Source organism: Pleurodeles waltl, chromosome 3_2 (assembly GCF_031143425.1).
Source record: "Pleurodeles waltl isolate 20211129_DDA chromosome 3_2, aPleWal1.hap1.20221129, whole genome shotgun sequence".
Classification (NCBI taxonomy): Eukaryota; Metazoa; Chordata; class Amphibia; order Caudata; family Salamandridae; genus Pleurodeles; species Pleurodeles waltl.
Window position 1 is genome coordinate 37,125,495 of NC_090441.1, and position 26,383 is coordinate 37,151,877.

A 26,383-nucleotide genomic window follows, 5' to 3' on the forward strand; every position below is an offset into this window, starting at 1 on the left:
TTGCTCATCTAAACAAATTGTGTTTGGCACATAACTTTATCTCCCTGTACCCCTCTTGCTTCTTTGCCAAGCCATGGAGAATGAAAAAATATGTTACTGCCAATGCTATAGATAAATCGCAACATTCACAGAACTCGAATCCACAAAACAAGCTGTAAACATTAAATTGACAGTACAGAACATGCTCACATGGTCCAAAAACAAAAATAAAACAGAATACAATTGTTATTCCAATAAAGTGGGAGATATGTAGTTGTGAGTGTCCAAAAGGATGCGTTAGTCTAGGTTACACTGCTCCTTATGCAGCTGGGAGGAAATGGAGTTTGAGTTCCAAGCCCATGTTGCCAACACCTAGAAGTAGATTTAAAACTTGGATGACATGGTCGTGTGGACCTGTGCATGTTGGTGGTTCTCTTTTTTAGAAAAATAAACCTCCCAAAAAGACCTTAAGGGGATTATGCAGAACGCGGTCTCATTTGGCTGCAGCATGCTTGCAACCAGTGACGGAGCATTACTGCCCACGTTCAATGGGCTCATTTATGGATTGGATAACTTGGCAGTAGCTGTTGGCGACTTTACTTCAAGACTGTAGACGTGGGAAATACATACAATGTTAAAATAAAGAAGGGTTATGCATCTGAATGATAATTATGAACGCTAGTGTTATGGCAATCTCTTGTAAGCATAGGGAGGAGTATCACAAAAGGTTCAACTTCACCAAAGAACAACATTTTAAGCCTTAACTTTTAACTCATTCTAACTGAACTCCTTACTACTCTTTACTAGTGCCAGGATCACCTCCTGTCACTTCTCAAATCAATGGGTCAGCACCTTGTTGCCCGCTGCAAGGACTATGCAAGCAATTTATATATTGTACATCACCTGCCCTATAATAAACACAGGCTGGACTCAAGTCTTTTGCTTTCAGTTTTACCCTATTGCGTCCTTGATCAGTAAAGCAAAGACTTTAATTGTGCTAGTACTGCTCTACGCCAGCAGCTTGACTCTTGAGCTGATGGACAGCAACGGGTGAAATGCTCATCAAAGAGAATAAAGAAATTAAAGCGAAGAGAAAACTAGCTTCCTACTTTCTGGAGGATGCAAGGACGTTTCCACCTAAGTAAAACACAAAGGACTTCTTGGCCACTTGACAATTCAACAAGAAGAAAACTTACAAACAACCTATTTTGACTAACATTCAGAGACAGCAAATCTTTGCTTCCTTTGATCCATTTCATAAACTAGACACCCACCATCAACAACTGGTTCAATAAACACCAGAAATTACAAATAACTGACAAGGAAGGGCTCACCATTGCAGTGATTTCGTTGAAGGATTGCAGGTACTCAACTATCTTGGATTTATGAGATGGTTCAACGCGGGCAAAGCAGTGGGCAGTGCAGCAGGCATCACGTTGTTTCTCTGGCGGAAGGTCATCAAATTCCCGTCCAGTATATGCCTTGTCCGTCACATCTTCGTGTTCTGAGAAGATCCCAATCCTCCGGCAGATGGCTATGGCTGTGCCTTTATTGTCACCAGTGATCATGATGACCCGAATGCCAGCCTTTCGGCACATCTGGATGGAGACGCTCACTTCTGTTCGGGGAGGGTCCAACATCCCCACACATCCAACAAATGTTAGGTTAGTCTGAAAAGAGGATAAAACAAAGTGTTTAACATCAAGCTCTTTAGACTCTCTCATTCCAACGATGTTAAAAAAATATAACTCTGAGACCTAGGCCTGAGGTCACTGACTGACAGGTCTCAAGTAGGGTGCCATGTAGCCGCAGACAAACATGCAAACAGGAAACTTAGATCAGATCCCACAGATAGGTGCACCAACATCACAATAGTCACAGGAGATTGGGCCCAATGAACCACACATGGCCGGAGGGGTGCATACATTCCCAAAAACACAGTAAAGGTAGATGCCACATGTAGTTAGGAACACTTAACCAATGAGAACACAACACGCACAGCAACACGCAGCGACCATATGCCTCTCAGGCTAGACATCTGGACACATACTTGCTGGCCTACACTGTGTCCACGCAAGGTCGAGGCCCATCTGCATTTGTTATCAGGACCTTATTTATGACTCCATGACAACTGTATGCATTCTTAAACAAGAAAGGAATGTTTTACTTATTTTATGGCACTCAGAGAAATGTATAAAACTCTACTCCAAACTGATGCACATTGAGAGACAGTCCTCAGACCCCATTTCAGTATCTGCTCTCCCAGCCGCAACATTTAATTAAACTAACCATTCCTGTTTTGCCAACTGTCTCTTGTCTTCTTTTTTTAAAGTAAATTCACATAAGGTCATCATACTTCTCCTAACACTTGCTGAATTTATGCCTGTCTTTGATCTTGTACAGCACCTTTTCGGTAGGCTTGTGCTATGGAAATACCATATATGTTTATATCTCTAAGGATCTACATCGACTGCACTAGAAATACAAAGCATTTCCCTAGTTTGCTGTGACAGTGTCGATAGTCCTAAATGAGAATATTCAGGTATTTCCACAGCTCATCAAATCATATTATTGAGCCCTAACTGCAATGAGAATGGAGGAGTACCCTGAGAGCACCCTGTCCATCTGTCAGACCTACAGCAGGGCTTTGTGGTTTTTACTAAAGGCATTTCCTTATCAGACCACAAAGGCTAATTAGCTTTCCTACACATTTAATTGGTCACACCTGTACTACAGAAGACAATGTACAGATCTGTGTTGCATCAGCCACAAACAACAAATTGTTTGTGATGGGGCACTATGGAGATCCCAAACAAAAATGTTCTACTTGAAACCACCAATGGCCAAAATCATAGTTAAGTGCCAACTCCCATGTTTTTCTAATAATTGTAATCAGTATTTTGTTATTCTACTTAATAAAGCCTCCACAGTTGATTCAAAGCCTATGGTCTCTAACGCCAGATTCCAAACACATAATGTAGTTTGCAGTAGTGCTGCACAAGAATCTCGCCTTCATGATCATGATCTTTCTTCCATATACACTTTGTCTGCTTGTACTAGAACAACAACCACCAAGAAAACCACGTACCATGCATGGCTCCAAACCATCCACACTTTCAGGCACTCTGAGCTCCTTTCACATCCTTGGCTTCCCAGTGAACCTAGCGCAAGTCTCGACCTTATAGAGACCCAGTTCGTAACACACTTATAAGACACTACATACAGCCGGGGCAATTCCCTACCCTGATTTACCTTCTTACTCACTCACTCCATTTCTATCCATTCTTTTTATATTTCATAAGCAGTAATGACATCTAAAGTTGGAAGCTTCTCTAGAATTGTACCACAAATACATATAATTGCCTAGAAATAAGCAGACTTTTGGTCAAGAGCCTCTTCTAACTCACAGTCTGCTTCACCTGTCCAGTCACCTGAACCTGTCCTTACAACCTGTTTCGTCCTACTCTGGATTGCAGCAAGAGCCCTTAACCTAGATGTTTAGGATATAATGATTCTTCTCTTGGCAGCGACTTAGCTACAACACTCTAGCGCTCACCAGCAATCCTCACCTATCAAATCATAAATTCACACTGGAACAACATCGTTCTTCCACATATGTTCAGTAATAGGTGACTCTGCAGCAATAAAATCACATTTCTCAACAGATCTCATCATATCAGTGGTTAACTGAAGTCGTACAGTGAAAATATTGTCTGACAAGGTCAATACAGGAACCGTTATGCATAGAAAAGGTATCCTATCCCATATATGCATGGGTTTATACATCGAAACCATAAGATAACCCAGTTTTTCACACATATGTTTGCTAGCTTATATCTAACAGGATGAGATGCAACAAGTGATAGGATAGATAATGGTGAGATAGTTGTATAAACCAGGGTGTGCAGTGGCGGTAACAAGGAAGTATGGGTATGACTAGCACAAAGATGAGAAAATATAAGTATAGGAAAAAAAACTGCTGTTTAAAAACCTTTACTCCACATGCTGATGTCTTTATTAATATGCAATCTGCTTGCAAACTTTGGCAGGAATTTACAGAAATTGAATATATCCAAGCCATTTTACTGTCTTGGAGTAATGATTAAAAGTTGTGCTCGTGCAGAACTCACCTCATAATCAATGAACTTAGTGGCGTCCTCTAGCTGCATTTCTTCCTTCTTTGGTGGTGTGTCCCTTGTCGCCAGAGCCAGGCAACGCAGAGTATCAATGCCAGTTCCCCAATCCCGGATCCTGGACATGATCTTCTCTCTTGCAGATGGCGTCAGAGGAAGCTTGGCATTTCCCACACGTACATAGTTACAGCGCTCAATCACACTTTCTGGTGCACCCTATAATGTAGAAGCAAAACAACAGATTAAGGAGGAAAGGTGAAATGCCTTTTTAAGTCTGTGAATACGTAGAATGCATGATCTCTTATCTAGGAGTAGAGGACATTATCAATACAAAAAGTATGTGCATTTTAACCAGAGAAGATCATCTGGAGAGAGTGACAATGCACCAAATGTGATCCTACTAGTTGATCTCCATTACTACGACAACGTCACATGTGCACGCTATTATTTCAGCACTGCCACTGAATCTGTGCACCTTTACTTTACCATAATCCCTATTAGTATTGTTGTTTTTTAAAGTAAGAAATGACATTTATTGTTATATATCTTCATCTAAATAAACTTTTTTTCAGGTTGGGATAACCTTAATGTAGATTATTTCTTTGGTTATAATTTAATTTAACAGAGTAGGGTTGGTTTAGTATCGCACTGAGAGTTATTTTACGACTATATTTAATCTATTTATGGATTATGATTATAGTATTGTGTTCTTTTTTAGATTTTGGTTAATATTAGGATTAAGAAATGGGTAACTCATTTAGCTAATCAATTTACTTAAAAATTAGGGTTAGCATTACGATTATGGTAAGGTAATTTATTGTCTTAAATATAAATTAACTTAGGGTTATGGTTAGGGTTATAGTTATGAATCATTTATTTTAAATGCCACGTAATTACAATAAATTGATTTTAATTGAAGTCACGGTTAGCATTTGGGTCATGGTAAGTGTAGCTCTCCTTTACAATTATTCAAAATGAATCTAGCTCAGGTGTACTGTTTGGCTTAGATTCAGGCTTGGAATTAGAGAAAGGTTTAGCGTTTGTATCAATATTAAAGTTAGGATTAGGGAGTCGTAGTGACAGCAGCTTACATACAGCAGAACCAGTGGCCTTTTCAATGTTATGGATAGGGTGCAAAACTAATGCAAAGGTCTACTTTATGCAAACGGCCTACATAAATTTTCATAACAATGGAATGCAGCAGGAGAGCAAGAGTATGAAAACTAACAGATAGATCTGGAAAATAAGTCAGACGTGCAGGAAATTGCAATCACACAGAAAAAAGTGACTAGATGGGGCATCTGAGTCCATCAAGACTTGTTGAAGTTTCCTCCCACTCCTTTAATAGCTGCTAAGTAGCAAAGTGACATGCTAGACACTTTCAGCCAGTACTTGCTGTTTAGCCAAGAGCAACTTTTGCACAACAGGATATTGAAGGTCAAATGCACAATGCTGAAAAGCAAACTACAAGCCCAGTAATTCTTATGCCAAAAAGAAGGCAGGAAAGGCTGCAGGTATCAAACATGATATGGGGATGCTTGCAGCTAAACCATTTTAAACCACAAAAAAATCATCTGTTTCGACCTAAACATGACACAAGCGGCAATCTGAAAAACATGCTTGAATAATTAATCTCTCAGCCATAGACCTAGGAGAAGTATGTTATTTGAGAAGGGATCGCCCTGTTGGCAAGTGCTGCCAAGGTAAGCCTTTCCATTGCTTATTGTTAATCTAGGAGTCTCATTAAAGCAGGAGTATGCCCTCCCCCACGACCCAGGAGCACTGACCCGCTGTCACTTGCAGATGAACTCAGCTTGCTGTTGCTGTGGTGTGTGCGACACTACCTGAGACTACAGAGGGGCACACAACTTCTGTCTAAGTCTGCTGCAATTGAGTAGTGACAGAGTGTTCTTCATATGTCAGGGACATCTTAGGGATTTTTGTGGACTTGGGCAAGATATATTTTGCCCAAATTGTGGGTCCCTCCTTTGGAACCACTTTGAATTTTCCTCTAATCCAATGTCTTGTGATTATAAACAATATTTAATTACAAGTTAAACGTTCTTAAAGAAGGGCGTGCAAAAAAGGCTGAAAGCCCAAGCTGCCTGGTGTCTGTCAGCCAAATATTACCAAAAGAAAGCTTGGACAAACACTGATTTAGCCATTTCCTTTTGCACGTGGATCTAGATATTGTTCTAATTTGCAACAACATTTTACAAGAAATTCCTCCTGTTGTATCATAGATGCAGTAAGGGTAATTTAGTGGTCTAGTGCATAAGATTAAAATTAGACATAAGCACATTGTACTTGAAATTGTAGTCTTGATTGACTGTTTTTCGTAATAACAAATGCATCTCCCTACAATATGGCCAATCCTGCTGCAAAGAGAAAATCAGGAACTCCGGTGAAGATTTTCATCATTCCATCAGGTAAACTTTGATAATTTTCTCCCTTTTCTTTTCCCTAGCCTAGATAGTTATCTTTCTATTTTTACAGTGTTTGGCTAGACAGCTACCTCGGACTCCTGAGTAAGAGGAATTGGAGGAGGTGCACCCAAGAGAAGGGCTGAGAGGTACAGTACAAGGAAAAGAGAGATGGAGATACAGATGAGGTACCAGTAGATAAAGTACGGAGAGACATAAGGCATAGACAGAAAAGTGAGGACACCCCAAGAAAAGGCAGAGGTAGAAAGAAGACGAAATAGGTAAAGGAGGAAGGTTTCAGTGTGTGCTAGAAAGACTGCTAGAGACAGGGAGAAGGACTGTAGAGAAGTGCCAGATAAAGCGCAAGGCAAGTTAAAAAGAGGTAAAATCAGAAAGAAGTAGAGGCTGGCATACAGAGAGACACTATGCAGAGAGCAGTAAAGTAGAAAGGGGACAAAATGAAGAAGCGGTACAGAAATACAGATCAGATAGGGAGACTTGAGGCAGAAATGGAGGGAAGAACGGGTTGTGGTGTAGAGGGGAAAGGAGGACATTAGAGAAACAGATGAAGTAGAGAAAGAGGTGGAACAGAGTGAGGATTGTGAGGTAAACAGAGACTGCGGCAGAGGTGTGGAGGAGAGATGTGTAAAGAGAGGTAAAAAAGACATAGGTGAGTTATAGGGTTGAGTTGAAATCAGTAGCGTCTTGAACGCCCCTGCTCTAGTAGCTTGAGCAGGGGCTGGGGGCCCTGAGGGTGCTACCAGGCCCCCAGAGCACTGGGCGACTAACTACATGGACCTTGTCACTGTGCAATACAGCACCAGCTTGGTTTGTTTGCTACAGTGACTGATCTTCATGGGGTTGTGGTCCACAGGCCTGTTTCTCTTGCTGGTGACCTGACTTTGTAGAACTGCAACCCCCAGGAGACCTCTACAGGCTACAAGAGACAGTGACAGGGAGTCCTACATTTCAAGGCCAATTCAATAGCTGTTAAGCCCGACCCCTTGAGTTGGATGGGGAAAACACATAAGAGGAGATACTGATCTGCATGTTGAATACTGATTCCAGAGGAATCTGCTTTATAAGGATAGATGGAGGGCCATTCTTGCCCACTCATAATGAGGCAATTTTTTCATGCATGCCTAGCTGTAGAATTAAACTAGCACTGGCAAAGCCAATAGGTCTGACATCGTCCGCCAGCCTTTAAGTCATTCTTGTTTTGTTTTGTCATGGTGTTTGCAACACTCTGTTGTTTGGGAAGCTGCCAGGCATTTGTCAGTATAAGGAAAAATTGGCTAAAGATGCCCTAACTCATAGTGAAGTCAGACAATGGCTCAAGTGGGGTGACACATTGACCTTGATGCATGCTCGAGTGGGTTGGAGAAAAATGTGAGTTACAGAACCACAGACAAATGGATGAAGTGTGGCTGAAAACCCCAATAAGTAACTATGTCACACACATAAGTTAAGTGAAATCAAAAGGTCTTCGCTAACTCAGACCTAAAAAAGCCAATTGTTGTGCCAGAAGATGTATGCCTCTTGAATTTGACAAAGAAAGAAAGATGAAGAGAAAGAAGGAAAGGAAACAGAGAATAAAGCAGGAAAGAAGGAAATCAAGAAAAATAAAGGAGGATAGAAGAGAAAAGGAAAAGAGGAAAGAAAGAACCAGGGAGGAAAGAATGAAGGTAAGACAAAAGAAGGCAAGAAATAAAGAAGGAAATAGTGAGGAAAGAAATTCAAGGAAGAAAGAAGGAAGGAGGCAAGAAAGAAGGAATGCAAGCACAGAAGAGGGAAAGAAGGAAGGCAGGAAAGAAGACAAGAGAGAAAAAATAACAGAGACAAAGAAGAAAAGAAAGTTAGAAAGACAAAGCAAAAAAGAAGGAAAGAATGAATAAAAGCAGGAGAGAAGAAAGAGAAGGAAAGAATGAAAAAAGAGAATGACAGTCAGAAAGAAGTAACAAAGAAAGAGAGAAGGAAAGAATTAAAGATGGGAAGAAGGAACAAAGTAGGAAAGCAAGAAAGGAATGAAACCAAGAAAGACTAAATGAAAGCAAGAAAGAAGGAAATCAAGAAAGGACAGAAGGAATTAAAGCATGAAAGAAGGAAAAGAGGAAAGAAAGAATGTAAGAAAGGAAGAACGCAGGAAAGGAGTTTAAAAAAGCCAATAAATAAGGAAAGAATGAAAGAAAAAAGTAAAGCAAGAAAGAAGGAAAGGAATCAAAGAAAAAAGGAAAGAAGGAATGAAAGCAAAAAGGAAAGTAAGAATGGAAGACAAGATAAAAGAAACAAGCATTTGCAATGCAACGGGTCTCACGTTTGCTCATGTTAGAGCTGATCGCGTTGTAAACTCCTAACCCGACTTTTCATCTATCGGCAAAAGTGCTCCTGTGTACGTAAAAAAAAGTGAAATGTGTAAGCGCTCGACTTCTGCCAAGCGAAATCGAGCTAGGAAAATAGAGAAAAAGTAGTCCGCGATCCGACAGAAAACAGCGAGCCTCGCATGTTTTCTGTACTTGGTCGCTGCACTCGAGGAGGGCTAACCACCGGAAAAGGCATGACGTGGGCATGCCTTCAACTAATGAAAGCAAGCAGATTTTACTAGGCAAGCCCATGAACCAATCAAACACACTGACGTGAAGTTGACAGGGCTCCGAGCCCTTTTCTAATAACTAAAGAGTCTTGCTGCGATAAGCATGCGCGAGTGCATGCAACGCAGGCTCGACCCTAAAAAGGTAAAGAATGAATGAAAGGAAGGAAAGAAAAGGAATGAAAGAATGAAAGAAAAAGGAAAGAAGTAAAGAGGAAGGAAAGAATCAAAGCAAGAAACAAAGATTGAAGAAAGAAGTAAAGAAAGGTGGAAAGCAAGAAGGAAATAAGAAGTGCTACAAGTGAATGACACTCTAACAGGTTAATGAGTAAAAAAGTTGGCTGAATGCTCCTTTAAGTATATTGTGCACGTTTGCTTTTTAATTATAGAATTTTGGCTAACGCCAGCCCTAAATGGAATCTGTTTTTTATACAAATCATTATCATGCCGCCTTTTAGTGTGACTTTTGACTGCCCCAATCACTTTACCAGGGAGCCCCATAGAAAGCGAGGCCCTGGACAGTTGCCCACTTTGCCCATGCCGTAAAACGTCTCCTACAAGAACATGCATCTTCTGTTAGAGCGTTTCAGTAAGAGAACAAAACAAGGGTTTACACTTATAATGCAATCATATGTGTAATATATGTAATAAACCACCAACAACAAAGACATAAGGGCAGAGGCCGAGTGCCTTGCTAGGGGCATGCAACACTCCATTTCTTGATCCCTCAAGTACAAATATATAAAGAGAAATATAAAAGGCCAAATATGCAAAGGCCATCCTAATCTGCATGTCTATTCGATGCACAGCGAATCCCCTGATTTGAAATTGATCCGAGCCTGTATAGACAGTAATACAAGAGACCGGCCTCAGTTATGTGATAAAAGAATATTGTGGGTAGGTAAAACAGCTTAATTAGAATTCTGGCTGGAGAGGTGTAGGAATAGGAAAAACAGTGGCATTTTACATTAGAAGACGTGTACAGATTTGTCGGTCTGTTTTAGAAACAAAAACGAAGGGGGCGCGACAGTGCCTTTTCTATGCATGCACGCTTGCCACAAGAACAGACATCCCTGCCACCAACAACGCTGGAGAACAGGCCCCTGTGGACAGGACAGGACAGGACCGTGCAGACATTGCAGTCCAGGGGCGCCTCATGCCACCCCCGCATTACTTTATTAAGCAGGAGGCAGCCAAGAGAGCTGGTCCCTACTGGCCGGATTTACAGAGGGCTTTTAGTAAAGCAGGAGGCATTTTTTCAGTTCAGTCCGTCAGTGTTGCCAGAATTCCCTTATTCTTTCTTTGAAAAAGGGTTTTTAACCGAAATCCCGTCTGTGGCCTCTTGCTAATATGGGGGTATACAACGCGCAGCACCACCCGTCGCCCATTCCACATTTAGTGATACAGGAGGCGCTCAGTGGGGGCCATTGTGACGTCACGATTCAACAGTACTAACTTGTTACAGTGATTATGTTTTTTTTTCCAGTACAGGGGATCACACATGGTGAGATGCTGTAATCATAGACTTAGGCCTAATGGAGAACCCCCATAAAGGCTGGTGGTAGGGAAGAGGGGCTGTGCTGCGAGGGCATATGTTACACTCCTGTCACCTATTTATTACAAAGGCTACAGTCATCAGGGTTTTTTTGTTTTTACATCTACTGCTTTGTGACATGCTAAAGGTTAAAGAACGTGAAGCATGTACCCTCGCCCAAGCAGCAAGCCCACACTGCAACTTTGTAGTAGTACATCAGAATGCAGCTCTAAGTGCATAGTGAAACTAAATGAGCTCCTTGTAGGCAGTCATTTATTGATGGACTGCTTGCACTATTGACTTTATTATTATCCAACTGAAACAAGCAAGGTCTGGTATGGGCTGCCTGCTTTTTGACTTTGTCAATCCCTCCTCCGTTTTTTGTTTTTTTAATTATTTTATTGTTGATGGAGCTGCTGGGACATTGCCAATACTATAGCCAAAAATAGCTAAAAGCAAATATAATTTTTGGTCCTAAAACGCACACATTCCCTGGTGCTGAAGAGAACTAACTGCTCGACGTAAGAATGTGAAAGAATGTGAAAGAGCCGAACGTTTCACTCACAGTGAAGTAAGCCAATGGTTGACTAATTACCAATGACTGGAGAAAGAAAAATGCGAATTTCAACAGATAAATTGATGAGGGGCTGGCTGGCTGAAACCATTCCTTAATAACAAAGTTCTGTTAACCTCAGCACTACACACACTAGGTGCAGGCAATCCTACAGCCTCTAGATGGCGCTGCCACACTAGCATTACATTACACACAGGGAGGTTAGCAGAAAATAAACGCAGGGCTGCACTTGGAACCTCCAAAAGACCCGATCAACGGTCTCCAGGTGGTACAGAACACAGCGGTACCACTAGTGATCAAACTCAGTGCCCTTCACTGGTTACATGGGGATAAACATATCCTCTTTAAATCTGTGACGTTTGCAGGCAGAGCATTTTTTGATACAGGCTCCAAATATCTTACCAGCAGCTTTAAACCGTGCACAATAAACAGAAGCCGGAGATCTTCCACCTAATCTCTACCACATTCTGAGGCTCAAACTGTCCAGGAGGAGGCAGGTAACATGCATTTTTATCAGAAAAGGCATGAAATGAACTACCCCCGGTCCTTCAGTTTATGAACAATGAAGAACGTATCAGAAAACAGCTCAAACCCTGCATGTTCCTTTTATCCTCCGTGGTAGTTCTTTTGCACTTTACAAATACCCCTCATTCATTAATTAATTAATGTGGCCCTATGGGCATGCAGTAGAAGGGTGCAGCAAAGGGTACCAGTGTTCAAACCACTGAACTTCTCCAGGTGTCTGGTCCTCATGGATGTGTGCATATTGTAGTGCTCCCCCTGACTGGAGAAGAGGTAGGGAAACACATGCAAGTAAAATGGGACAGGATAGTTCACTATTCTAAACTCATTTTGTGCCCTATACTGCAGGGCTGCCCACATTTCTTCTTTGGCATTTCCAAGTAGCTGTCAATATTGCCCTCTTCGATTCCACCTCCCTCTCAAAAGACCACTGGTAAAACTGGAATAAACTAATTCAAACTCACTTATCCTCCAAACTGATCAAAATATGGCAATAAACACTTCAAATTTCAGATTCTAAGAGAGTTCCTGGAAAGTCTCCCACTCTACCAATGCCACTGTGCTCGAAAGGGATCACTCAAAACCGATCTACTACTTTTTACTCACAACAGGGACCATTGGCAAAAAGCCTTACACAGATTACACAATATCTCTTCAAAAACTGACATTAACTATGGGTAAAAGTTTCAAGTGTCAACCTCCTCACACTTAAATGGCAATCTTTTTATTTCCAACTTCAATAAAGGAAAGATTACACAGCACTGTAGCTTCAGGGGGCATTTCGGCTGTTACAGCCCTTAATAATTGCATTTTCTGGTAAATAGTTGGGTACACATGCTTTTATTTGGGTTTGGTGAGGTGTCTGTCAGATTTCACCGGAGCTTTTTACATACAGACTGACAAAAAAGAATATACACTCTCTCCAAAAATATTAGATATTTTGAAAAATATTGTAATTTCTTTCACTTAGTACCCCTGCCAATCCGCATTACACTCCCTTTTAACTGCCTTTTAAGCCCCTTTCATGCGTCCTGCTTGTGGTATAATGTTAAAATTGTAAAAATCGGAAGCGCACAAACCCCCAATCTTACTGACCAGGCTGTGCCCCGAGATTACATTCTAAACCAATCGTGCAGATCTTCCTGATCTCCTGTAAACATTTCTAATGCCTTTGGGCACACCCTGAACTTTATTAAATCGCAAAATATAAATACCAAAAAAAATTAAAAACTCCGCTGCTCAACTATTCGTGAAAAGTGTATTTCCAGACACCTTGCTGTGGTTTCTCCAAGCAGGGAGAGTGAAAATACAGGCAATTTCAAGCACGTGTGTGTAACAAGCCTACATGCTTATAAGATGTGTTAGGTCATGCAAAGACAGGTGGCTTCAACATATGGATCTCAGACACCTGGGCAGGGGCAGTTGGTGTTCGAAGGCTAAGGGGCTGCGCCCCTAGCCTTTTCTGGCCTCTCTAGTGAAGCATATATTTAATTACATGATGAAAGTAAAACATTTTCTGCACATTTTCCGAGTGAAAGTTGTGCACTTTGAAAAGCCCCACTGCGCCTGCGTCAGTATGTGGCTGAAAGCTGCACAGTAGGGCTGACAGGGATTGCCCACGCTAAGCCCTTACGTTTTCTCAGAGCGCAGTGACGTCCCTGGCTTATCGCCTCCTCCGCCTGGAGCGTTTTTTGTTCCGTCCGGGTTCCTGAAAACTTCATGTCACTCAGATATTACTATCCACCCTTTCCTATTTACTCAAATGGTGGGGTGTGATCAGAAGGGTCTACGTACCACAGGTCACATTTTATTAAAAGAACGTGGCATTGCGCAAAGAAAATCCCCTTTTCCTGCATTACAAGCAGTCTGTGGCAGAGAAATGGAATAAACACAATAAATAACTCCATCCAGGGCTCTCTGGGAGACAGGAGTGTGACCTGAAGACCTCAAGTCATAAATATGCCAAAGATAACCCTGCACACAAGTAAGTTGGAGCTCTATCTTTTTTACAGACAATAAGAAAAAAATCTGTTCTCTCAGCTCTCATTTCCCTTCACTGCCTCTGTAGATGATTTCGTCTCTCAAAGGCAGTAATGGTTCCAGTAATTTATCATGGCTAGTTATGCTCGTTTTATTTCTTCTGCAGACTAATGACGTGATATGTCATATTAAACATGTAAACTGCAGCTCAAATAAACGTGCACCTTTTATCGCTGAAACTGCTGGATACTGGATGGGTGAGGCAATGTGTGTTTGTCTGAATAAGTGTTTGCAGGGCTTGACTGAGTGGCTGAGAAAATGTGGGTGTCTGTGTATAAGAGTTGTGTGAATGGCAGTGGATGACAATGTGGATGAGTAAATGGGTAGGTGACCAAAGGCAGTGGGTGAGTAGGTAAATGGAAATACGTGGGTAGTGAGGCTCACTCACAAGGTGCAATTCCGTCTTTCAGTCACCAGCCACCACTGCACCTGGGAGCTGCGCAGTGCAACAGCCCAAACTGTGATCTTTGGAGTGCTGTGAGGAGGAGGTGTGGGACACCAGTCTGATAAATACACCTTTAGACAAACTACAACTAGGTTTCACTGGATTTAGACGATAACAAATGTCTTCTTGGATCATGCTGTGAATAGCTGCGGTTGATAAAAGTTGATTTTTTGAACTGGTTATTGCTATGTGATGGCTTTAGTTGGTATTTCTATTTAATCAGCTGGGTTTCCCCTTTTCCTGCTGAACATATACATTCCAATGTTCAAAAACCCTCGTGCAAAGTTTTGATTAAAAAATGTATTTTTTAATTGCGAAACTAAAATTCGAAACGCGCATATAGGAGTTACAACAAATATAGAAGCAGTTAAAATAAAGCAGAGATTTAAAAAAATACACAATGCTAAATAAAATAAAGTCAGTAAAGCGAAATTTTCAGAAACAAAGCATACCCAAAACAGAACACTAAAAACACTGGGTATGCTGTTAACACTACACACCCGAAAAGTGGAATGCAGTGTATGTAAAGGGAGAGAGTGGGAGAGCGGTAAAATGAGGAGGAATACACTCCCTCGCCCCTCTTTTACATAAGTGGGTCATAGTCTGAATGATGCAAGGCCTCAGGGTGCACAATGAGGGTAAATCTTCAACTACAACTAGGGTTATGACAATAGGATGAGCTGCCATTACTTCTATCCAAATATTTTGTCTGGACCAGGGAGCGCCAAACTTTTCATTAATAAAAGCTTAGGTTGAATAAAACTCATGGCGAGCTAGTAATATTGTTTCTGTTGTACACATCAGGGAAGATTGCATTAGTGGTCACCCTGTGTATGATTACCAGCCATGATCACTCCAGTGAAGGAGTGCCAGCAGTAATGTAGAGAAGACTTTGTGAACGTAGAATGCCTCTACAAGGTTAATACATGACAGGTGCAATGCCTATGGCACCAAGGTAACAATATCAAGGGCATATTATTAGTGATAAGTCTCCTAATGCTTCATCATTTATCATTCACATAATATCTTTGAATATCTTTTGGAAAGCTTTGAATTTAGTTGGCTGGGCTGCACACAGGAGAACTATTTACACGTAGCTACCAGTCAGTGGCGTAACGAAACTTGTTGAGCCCCCCCCCCCTCCAAATTACATGGAGCCCCCTCCCCCGAACTCACACAGAAGGTCACAGGCCAAGATACTGTGCTGAGGGGCCCTCTGGAGCTCATGGCCCTCCCCCTGTACCACAGGAGTGCAGGGGCCTTTGTTAGGCCACTGATACCAGTAGCTAACGAGCAATGTTAAAACTATCTCAATTAAAGAAATTGTTAGCAGCTCAGGCAATTAAGTCTAGGTCCTGACTGGACTCTTGTCTGGTGCACATTTTCCACTTACGTCTGGCAGTAATTGTACCAGCACTTGCAATTTCTCAATCACTAGGGCCTCTGCCTGCTGGATATGCGTTTGTGGTACTTGTACTAAAACAAATATAAAAAATCTGGCCCGGCAGTGCCAAAAACCGTCAGGCCCATACCATTCTTACATTTCCAATTAAAATTTTGGAAAAAGCTTTGGACGGTCAATTTTCATCCTTCTTTGAACACTGCATTCTTAACTTAGTCCAAATAGGTTTCATCTTCATAGTACCAAAAGCACCATTGTTTCTATGTGGTTGCAGCTGATGGGGGTTGTTCTGCACCCCTCCTATTTGGCCTCCCTACTGCTTTGCTATGGTGTCTCTCGCCATTCTGTTCTCAGTGAAGTAGGCAGGGGTGTAGCTTTATCAGCATGACTGGGTGTTAAGATTTCCAAAACAATCACCCTGGGACATCCTGTTAAAACACATTACATGAGAAGCAGGACATGAAAGGGGCTTAAGGGCAGTGGAAAAAGAGAGGGGTTTGGATTGTTAGGGGTACTTAAAACACAATATTTTTCAAACTTATCAACATTTTCTAAGGCCTTCCAAAAAATAGAGAAACGAGTGTGTGTTTTTACAGTTGAGGCATGTAAAAATCACAGGTGAAATCCGACACAGTTCACATTACCTGACTGAAAGCATTTGTACCCAACTAATTAGTAGAGAATACATTTTTAGGAGAGAATAACCCCCCAAACACTACCCCTGGAGCTACGCAGCTGGAAGCAGGTGACTGTGGCAGTCTTACTTGAAATGCTAGTCAAATCAAAAACAGGTCATCCACCGCCCTCCTTTTTCGATCAAACTCTAGAAGCTCGGATTATAGAGTCAGTCAAAGTTCTACATTCGTCCCCACTGCGACAAGGAACAGAGACCCAAAAGATCAATTGGCTACTAAATCTCTCCAGAGGCATGGCCAAAAGTCCCACACTGTACCTACGATCTCTGGTCAGAGGAAGACTTAACAACCCAACAACAAGAGAAGATAACTCCGGCGCTTTTCAATCTCTCTTGCTAGAAATACAATCAATTGACACCACTCTGCCTAAATTCTATCTAATCTACCTGCCTCCCAGGGAAAACCACGCCTTCGGCGCACACAACATTTTATTTCGCCTTCCTGGTCTCAAAATGTTTTAATAACAGGCCTAAACTCTAAAGGATGGAGCATTAGGGCAATGGTCACAAAGTGTACTCGCCACCAAGGGGCAGGTCTAATACACAAGATCTGAGCATCATCATTGTTTTCAAGAGCCCTAGATAGGCAAGTAAAGACAATGCTTATTCACTTTTAATTCACCCCCCCCCCCCCAAGGTGTTTTTGCATTTTTTTATCATTCTGTTGTTTTGTGTGGAGGCGTTATGTAGAAGTGTTATATTACTAACGTTTGTAATATTTCCTTTATTATAAACCTGAAAAAATCCGTATGTAGTTAAGGTTGCTGTGAGGTGCACCTCATCACTGACCCTTTCTAATCACACAAATCTGTCGCAGCCTTGCAATGTCAGGCAAAATTACATTCTGTTTGTCTCGGCATCCCGCCTCCTGTAGAGACAAGGCCATTCTATAACATTTATTACAATTTGGCACCCTCGGGTGGCCCCCTGTGGTGGCACCGTAATGCAGCTTCCTGTAGACGCCATATGAAGACCTGACCCTGACAGCACTTTTATCTACAGGCCCTCTTGTATGTTCGTACGCCACTGCTGTGCCGCAATTGAGGGACCCGAACCCCTTAGAACGGCAATGACTGAGCGCACCCGGCTGGGCCGGTGGACACAACTTCTGTTCCAAAGGTAAGTAAATTAAGATAAAGGGTAAAAATGACCTTGGCCTCCAAGTGGAAGAGAAGGCAGTCAGAATGCAAAGTCATAACTATAGTAGGAAACCCAGTCAAAAGGAGGGGGTGTAGCTTATTACTTAGTGGGGACAGCAGGTGTGATGTTCTGCTAAAGGATGGTTAGTTAGGATTTGGTCTCTGTGCTGTTTTTGAACTATTCTTTAGGAAACGTGCATAGCTCTATAGACTACACAGTTGAATTTTCACTGGAATACCCACATACTTAGCTCCCCCATACCCGCTGCGTCAGTATCCCAGCTATGCATTTGCCTGATTGGCCTGGCCTCCTTACAATACCTTCACAAACATCTTGTTGCCTGAGGACATTGAGCTGGCACTGATGGGGGAGCAGTAGACCGACATAGACTTGCGGTCTCTGGAGAACTCGAGGGTGCATTCCTTCTTCATCAGCTGCTTGATAACCTGGCAGGAGCAAAATCCAACAACAATTCAGTTTTTCAAAGACTTGAATATATAAACAACATGGAAAGAACATGTTAGAAAATTACCAGGTCTTAAAATCTGAGGACTAAGCCAAAATAAAACAAATTTAGACCACCTTGGCGTTCTAAAATCCAAAATATTTTATGTTCACGCAGAAAAGGTGTGATAAACTAACAATTTTCAACAAAGTCACTTAGGGATTGGAGTTACCAAACATGGGATCCGTGGCACAACACAAAATGTGGGAGGTCCACAGCCAAATATAGTGAGATTGCGGTCATCTGCCCAAAGCCTATGTGCAGAACATCTACCTGCATAAAATGCAAACCACAAATGCAATGTTAGTGGGGATCTAAGTAAATAAATAGTTAATGTGGCTCCCTGGATTCCTGCCTGTTTCAGTGTTTAGGACTTGGTGTGGTATTGCGTGGTAAGGAAGTGTAGTTGTTAAGTAAAGGACATTTTGAAGTTGTTTTAAACATACATTGTTTTCTTATGAGCCAAAGAAACCATAACTGATAATGGAAATTTTTTAGCGGATGTAAACAAACCCTCCTTCCAAAACAAACTTTGGGGATTCTCTATTTGCCTCTTGTTACTAAACTGGAAAGTGCGGTTTTCTACATCAGAAAGGCTCGGTGTTCACCCTCTCCTCCCAACCCAGGAATGTCAACCACTCAAACATGCACGCACCTGCTACATTTAGAGACAGAATTACATTTTGTTCTGCTGAACAACGATTGAGTAACCCAGACCTAAAACAAACAGGGCCACGTTTCATAGTGGTAAAACAAGAAAGGGTAATTTGAACTCACAATGGAGACTAAAAAAGCAGGAGGTTCTTTCTGCACAATCTTATTTCAAATACTTTGTACTGTAAGCTACAAGGACATTGAACAGGAACTGCAGAGAGGGGTGGCTTTGCTTACACACTGAACATTTGGATCCTTGTTTTTTCAAAGACTACCCAGCAGAACATTTAATTGAATTTGTGAGAAGCATTGTCCGAGAAGATGCAAAGTCATATGCAGGCCGCCTGTCGCAGAGCACACAGCCTGTACTCGCCTTCCTGGGACTTATGTCTTGCGGCTACAGCGGAAAAGAACTTCAGCAGTTTTTAGAAATTGGCCATTTTCTCAGCCTATCTGATCTTAACTCCTGCTGATGGAACTTTGAAAATTTAATAATTTGGCACTTCATAAAATTGCAAAATTATGATACTTTTGTCTATTTTTACCCCCGGTGAGAACCAGTGAAACTGCAATTTGTAGTCTTTTTAATCAAAATAGGGGAAAAGGTTTCTAAGGATGTTTAACGTATCTTGCTGCAAATACAAAATAAAAAAAAAGTCGTATTCCATACCCTTTCCTCTGAGTTTTGAGAAATCAACTTCCAGGACTTAAAACAACATTAACACTGTGCAAGTGTGTTTTAATCACAGTCAATCGATCAGCAATTTAATTAGTTCCCAAACAGTAAAACCACATACTAAAACAATCAGGAAGGGGGTTATTAGTATGGGAGAAGGATGCCCCTGCCAACTCAAGACATTCAGTCTGGTTAGACTGAATCGTAGTTCTGGGATTATCTCTGCTCAACCCGTGGTAAATATGGCACATGTAGCAGGCAATCTCCACCGAAGTCTATGTTAGGTTCAAGCAGTACCAACAATTTTCAACACCGCAGCACAGTACAATTCCTAAGCAAAGTTACAAAATAAGTGTAATAAACAAAGACATCAGGATAATTAAAATAGGTTAAGGTGAACTAGAAATATGATTTTGTAATGTTGAAATGCAAAATGTGCCAAAATGTAAAGGGTCTATCAAAAACAACAGTTCTGAGTTTACTAGAACTTAGGTGTGAATTTAGTCCACCACATGCAAGCAGATGTTGGGTACACTAAGTGGGTAGTCCCATTCAGACTTAATCTCTGAGGTGGATGTTGAATTCTTCTAGAGGGACAAGGTTCAAGGCTGTGGCTGGTGAGGACCACTCAAAGTCTGATATCTCATCATCGAGATCCCGCTGAAGCTGCTGATTGTGGCACCAAAAGATCAGAGTGGGACAAACCAGAATTTCACAGCCACCAAATTCATTTGAGTTGGAAAGATTTACTACCTCTACCCAGTTCAAGGCTTTATCTTCAAACCTTTTTGGAAGTGCAAATCCTTAAACAGGGCAAGGCTGGAAGGTGTGTTTGAGTAGAGCTCCACAAGACTGGATACCTTCACCGTGAGGTACAGCTGAACCTGCTTTCAGTGTGGAAAAGAGCTTCAACCAGGAGAAATCTGGTTTTCTTACCCACCTTGGGTGTGACTTCCTTTCAGCTTTTTTCAAGCACTAGAAGAGTTTCTCCTGGTCAGTCCCGCAGCACCTACCTCCTCAATACAGGTGTCTAAGCACCGGGTCTCTCTCTCTCTAGCCAGGCTTCCTGCATAGTCTAGCATTCTCTGGTCAGTTGGTCCCTCTTGGAATCAGGGGTCTTTCTGCTTTTTTGTGCCCCTTAAACAAAGGACTAATCACTTGACACTAAAAAGCAGTCCCAGTCTCTCACTGCCAGCAGGTGTCAGGAGTCCTCTTCCAGCAAGGTTTTCTCAGGTGCCGCATTCATCCCATGGAGTAGCTGGTGACTGGAGAAATTCTACCACCCAATTCTACCTTATCTAGGTTCAATTGGCACAAACGTTTGTTAAAACAAAGAATCTTTGAAAACTATGTGAAAAATAAAAACCCTGTGAACGTTTAAAAACTCACTAGTGAAAGAAGACTTTGCACACCTCTGCTTGTTTCAGCATTAGCCTCAAAACAGTTTAGTGTACATGAATGTGTTCATTTCACAAGGACCTCCGAGCTCACACTAGCTTTGGAGGAATTTCAGCACACTAGACTCCGTCACTTCATTACCATTCAGGCCCTAATTCCGAGACAGGCAGAGTGAAATTACCACATGGAATATTACTCCACCTGAATCTATGTTGATAAGATTTTCCACATCTGTTTTTCAGGGTGTGAAAGAAACAGACCCAATTTTTCTGGGTTGTAACTCTGGCCAGAAAAATCGCCTGATGATTTAGCTGCAATAGCAATCAAGCCTCATTCATTGCATTTTTTCTGACAGAGAGTGCATAATAGAATAAAAGTTATCTTCCGTATTTTCCCCACTCCTCTCTCTCACCACAATCACACCACACCACAGCATGCATTTACCATTTGTTTAGAGCAGGTTAAATCCCTTGGAAACTAGTGTTCTGTGTGTTTATAAAAATGGAAAAATAGTTCCACATGGAATACCCCATTGCATGAGGATTAACTCGAAACGGAATTGTACTGGGATGGACTTATTGCACAGTAGCGGTAGATTTGCATGCAAACTTACCCCACCCCCCAAAGTACAACCCTACTGGTATGTGGGCAGTCACTGGAGCCAGTCAGTGGAATTGAGTGGTCTACTGGCTGAAGGAGTAGGGCAGTACTTTGAGGATGAGCGGAAGGCCTAGAGACATTGGGATAGAGTGGAACATCTCACCAGTCCTCGAGGGCATTATTCTGCCTTCCCTCACTACCTCTTGCCGTTCCTGCTGTGCCACCGCATAATTTTGTGACAGAGCAGTTCTGTCGGCTTCTGCCTCCTAAAAGCCTGTCAGGCACCAACGTCCTTCCCTAGCACTTTCAGAGGCAGAGGTGCTCATTCATGGCTCCGGTCCCAGTTCTCTCCAATGTGACATAAATTCAATGGGTATAGATGTTATCTTCAGCCCCACCACCCTACACACACAATACTAGGAGCACTCACTCACTGTCGCACTTGTAGACTGATCACAAAAGCTCAACAAGCAGCTCAAAAATAAAACAAAATTCTACTTACAGAGTTGCAAGCATTGGCTCTCTCCACCTTGGACAGATTGTCGACGGCCGTACCAAAAACATTCATCTTTTCTACAAGGCAAGTGAGGGCTGTTTCTGTAGCTTCACCAACCTTCTCATAGACTCCTTTCGACTAAAATCAGTTAAAGAAGAAACAAGTCAACCAACCATGAATTCTTTCTAAATTAGGAGCGAATAATGATTAATAAAAACACTATCTTTATATGAATAATATGCCAAATGCCTAAATATAAAACAGCCAAGATAACAGTTGTTTGATCCACTGGCAATTAATTACTTACAAAGTCACCAATTCATATTTTACATAAAGGAGGTCAAGTATGAATGTAAGCCGTATTTCAGTTTAATAGTGTTTTTGATCACTGGCTAACCACAGTGGCTTTTGCATTTATTTCCAGACTTTAAATTGTGGTGTATTCCACACTGAAAATATAATAGTTATACCATTTTGTCGACACATAGTTATGGGTCAATACATAATCTATATTAAATAATTTTATGATTGTATGGAAACAAATTGAAAATGTATAATTTAGACAAAAATCATTGTTCAGTTATATATACAACATAGATAACTGTGTTGAAATATTTACATGTTCATTTTGTAATAGGATCTCTTAATCATTTTTGGAACAAGAAGCATGACGTCCCAGTTCCAGTGTACTCCCCGAGAATATCTGTGCTAGAACAATGTCACCCTCACTCACTTTCACCACTCCCACAAAGCTAGATGACTCCTCCCCATACAAATCCATTGGCTGTAAATGAAGACACACTTGCCCTTTTCGCAACATAATATTAGAGCGCAACTACATGGTGACAGTCAGCAAGACGTGAGGGCCGTGGTCAACATTATCCCTAGATAATACATCACTGGAGAATCCAATAACTCTCCTATTTAGACAGGATACTGCCAGATTCCTTTGTTCCAATACACCTTCTTAAATCTGAATATCAGCAATCCATCTTTAACATAAATAATTTGCATCCTGGCAACCCAGGTTCAGAACACTTAGCACAGCTCACCAGACCCTGGTGATTGACAATGCATAGGCCAACATTACATGCTGTTTCCAGTCACTGACTGGTAGCCGTTTTTGCTCCTCTTCAGCTTAGATACTCCATAAGATTCATAGCGCTGCAGTCAATAACAGGCCTTCACCGATAATTTCTCCTTAATGCTCTGTGCCTGACCCATACATGGTTTATTGCCTAGTAAATCGCCTACGAGGATCGACCAGATATTGGTCTGCTCCTGTTATCCACCATGTCTCCCCTGAAAGCCCGACATCCACGGCCACTACTGGCCCACAAACATACGGGATTATCCTGACATTTCCTTTTCAAGCATTAGTACTTCTGAGCCAACTCATACCTTTAGAGGGTGACACACCAAGAGGCACTTGATCTCCCCCACCCTGTATTGTCAGTACTTAGTGCAGCACATGCCCACCGCCAACCTACAGAACCCTACATGCATGGCACACTAAACAAAATGTCTATTTTCTCCTGTATGCCACAGAAAGAAAATATTGCAAACTATCAAGAAAGCAAAGGATACTGCAAGGTGAAACAGTATTGATGTGTAGGTGAGGAGAGTTCAGCGCCACTATCCTTCAAGTTCTGCTGAACCTATTACTACGCCACCCTAAAATGTCAACAGTAGCAGTTGCACTAGGAAAGGAATAAGGCATGCTTTTTTCAATTCTTTCCCACATGGGTGTCCTTGTGAGAGTCTCCCTCTAACCAGACTGCCACTTAGGCCCAATTTCTGATATGGTACGAAATACTAATGGGCACTGCATCAATATGGAAACCATTGACAAATCATAAGTGCTTTTAGGAATGCAGCTGCAGAGAGATGGAACAGGGAGCTTGACATCCATCTACCAAACCAGCACAGTCTCAAAGAATGCACACAAATGCACAAAAGAGACACCCTGAGAAACCCTGGAAATTCACAAGAAACCCTCTAAGCAGTTGCATATACAACTCTTAAAGGTGGCAAAACCAAAACAAACCTCATATTTTTCATTAATGATCAAAATGCTTAATGAAAAAGCATCCTCACCATTACTAAAAACTTCTATATAAAGAAAGGCCACACCAGCAGCAAACACAATTAAGTTGCGGCGCAATGGAAGACTAAAAATTCCGGAAAATGACAAACATTTGTTAATCTTTAAAGGGCCCTTCCGTACTCTCAATGGAACATAACAGAGCACACATTAATTTACTTTCCAAAACTAGGTACATTACTGCCGCAAAACAACTACAGCAAGCTGAGACATAGCACATACCCTCCTCCACCATCCTACTATGTGTGTTTCCAAAGGAGGAGAAAGCATTGGTAATTTACGACTGATGACAACCAACCACTAATGTGAACTTAGACACTACCTTCATTCCAGGCAATCCTGGATGTCCTTCTTCTACCAAAACAAAAAAAAAGTCCACAAACACAGAATTCATCCTTATCAGTAGCAGTAAGCTAGTAGATACCAAGCTGGCTAAATAAACGCTGGTTTGATGGTTTCATCCCCACACTCTCCAATTGTCCCATGGCTTTTCCATTGACCCAGCCCTATCCTTCACAGCCCGTATCAACCGAATGTTGATCATCCTGACACACAGACCACCCCCTGCATCAAATCAAATCCTTTGAATTGAATTCTATTCAGATTCAGGGTTGTGATTAATGAATATCATAAAGGATCTGACCTGCGCCTAATTGGATACCAACAGCACAATTAAGTGGCCAAACGGTGGTTCACAGGGCTATCAATGAATGAAGCAGGAGAAAGTTCATATGCTCACAACACAACAAACTAGAAATGCTAAATGTAGACCTAAAGTAGGGCTTAAATGCATAATGTGAGAATAATTTAGATGACATAATGCTATTTCAGAATTTGACCGAACTGAAAAACTTCATTTGCCATAGTCAAGGTCATGGACATAGAACTTGAAGGTTAACATTGACATTTGGTTGGGTGAGATGCTCTAACCACATGAGTGGTGATCCATTTGTGGTGAGTGGTAGGAACATTTATTTCTGAATATTGGCACACCTGTTGGAGACATAGGTCAGAGATGCCCCCCCTGAAATTGCCCAGTAGTAAAATCTGCAGCAATGCGATCACGGCTGTAGGAAATTCTTTAACAATTTTCAGGCATCTATATAGAGTTGTACTCCAACTTACCGAGTTATAATCCAGCGAGGAATCATTGCAGAGAGCACAGATCGTTGCCAGCTCCACTAGGCCATCATATAAACCACACTGAATGGGCTTATCATCCTTCAACCTGCGTTAAGAGACGAGGCATCAGTACAGCATGCTTTAACATTGAACATGCAGAGCTTACAGTGAACAAAGTACATTGTTTTTGGGTGGCAGGTGCATGCCTAAGGCTATATTTAAAAAATAGTGCAATGCTTTCTAAACTCTGGGCCTGATTTAGAGTTCAGCGGACAGGTTACTCCTTCACAACGGTGATGGATATCCTGTACGCTGATATATAAATTCCATTATATCCTATGGGATTTATATTTCGGCGAATGGGCTATCCATCACCGTTGTGATGGAGTAACCCGTCCACCAAACTCTAAATCAGGCCCTCTATCAAATCTTAGGGTACAAATGGGCATGTCTACCAGCTACCAATGACGGTGGAGTGATGCTCATCCACCTGGATGTTTTCAGGTCCAGCAATAACTCGGTTTGATCAGCTACAAGGATAGCAGCAAGGGAATAAGTGAGACCAAATTCAAGGAGGGGAGGGCTTGTTAAAATGAATGACCCTGAGATTTTCCTCATAGCCAGCTCCACCCCATATCTTTATGAATTGTTTCGTAATGTAATCAGCATCAAACTAGAACTAATGAGATCACACTCAAAATACTGCAGAACAACATAGTGGAGAAGAAACAAGTAGACAAAAGATTTGTTCCCCTACGCGTTCTTCTTTGCTACATTAACTAAATTTTGTCTTAACTACACATGAAAGGAGGCCCAGGAAAACTGACAACAGTTAGGGATACAAAAGATTTACCAAAATCGTAAGTCATTCATATTTCATTACAAGACCAGGGACTACTATTATACATTATTCCTTTAATGCTACTCCACGTAGCACTTGGAAGTAATAACCATCATAAAGAAACATTCTAGAACCATCAATACATATAGGAGGTCATTATGCCCCACTTTGGCGGTGGACTGACTGCCACATTATGATTGTGGTGGTTGTGCTGTGGTGGGATGGCCAGTACTGCCAGTTCATTTCCACAGGCCACCCTGGGGATTACGACCCCCCCAGCCCCCCCAGGACGCCAGCTTTTACAAGGTGGTAGTACTGCCATGAAAAAGGCTGGAGGAGATGAGGTACCCCAGGGTGCCACTTGGCATGGGCAGTGCAGGGTCCTTCATGGCCAGCGCAATAGCGATGTTCACTGTCTGCTTTGCAGACAGTGAACATCGCGACGATGCTGGTGCACCCTACGAACTACAGCATTGCCTCCGGCTCTAATATGAGCCGGTGTGAACGTTGTAAG

General features: G+C 41.8%; 1 protein-coding gene across 2 annotated transcripts in view; it reads right to left on the reverse strand.

Moving 5' to 3' along the window:
• ATP2A3 (ATPase sarcoplasmic/endoplasmic reticulum Ca2+ transporting 3) overlaps positions 1-26,383 on the reverse strand; it is a 352,883-nt gene that overhangs the window by 47,918 nt on the left and 278,582 nt on the right. For both annotated transcript variants that reach the window (XM_069226688.1, XM_069226687.1), the window contains exons 10-14: positions 25,032-25,134; positions 21,809-21,940; positions 17,794-17,919; positions 4,110-4,328; positions 1,314-1,649 (exon numbers count right to left, since the gene is read on the reverse strand). In XM_069226688.1, the coding sequence (XP_069082789.1) occupies positions 1,314-1,649; positions 4,110-4,328; positions 17,794-17,919; positions 21,809-21,940; positions 25,032-25,134 (916 nt within the window). The remainder of the gene's footprint in view (positions 1-1,313; positions 1,650-4,109; positions 4,329-17,793; positions 17,920-21,808; positions 21,941-25,031; positions 25,135-26,383) is intronic.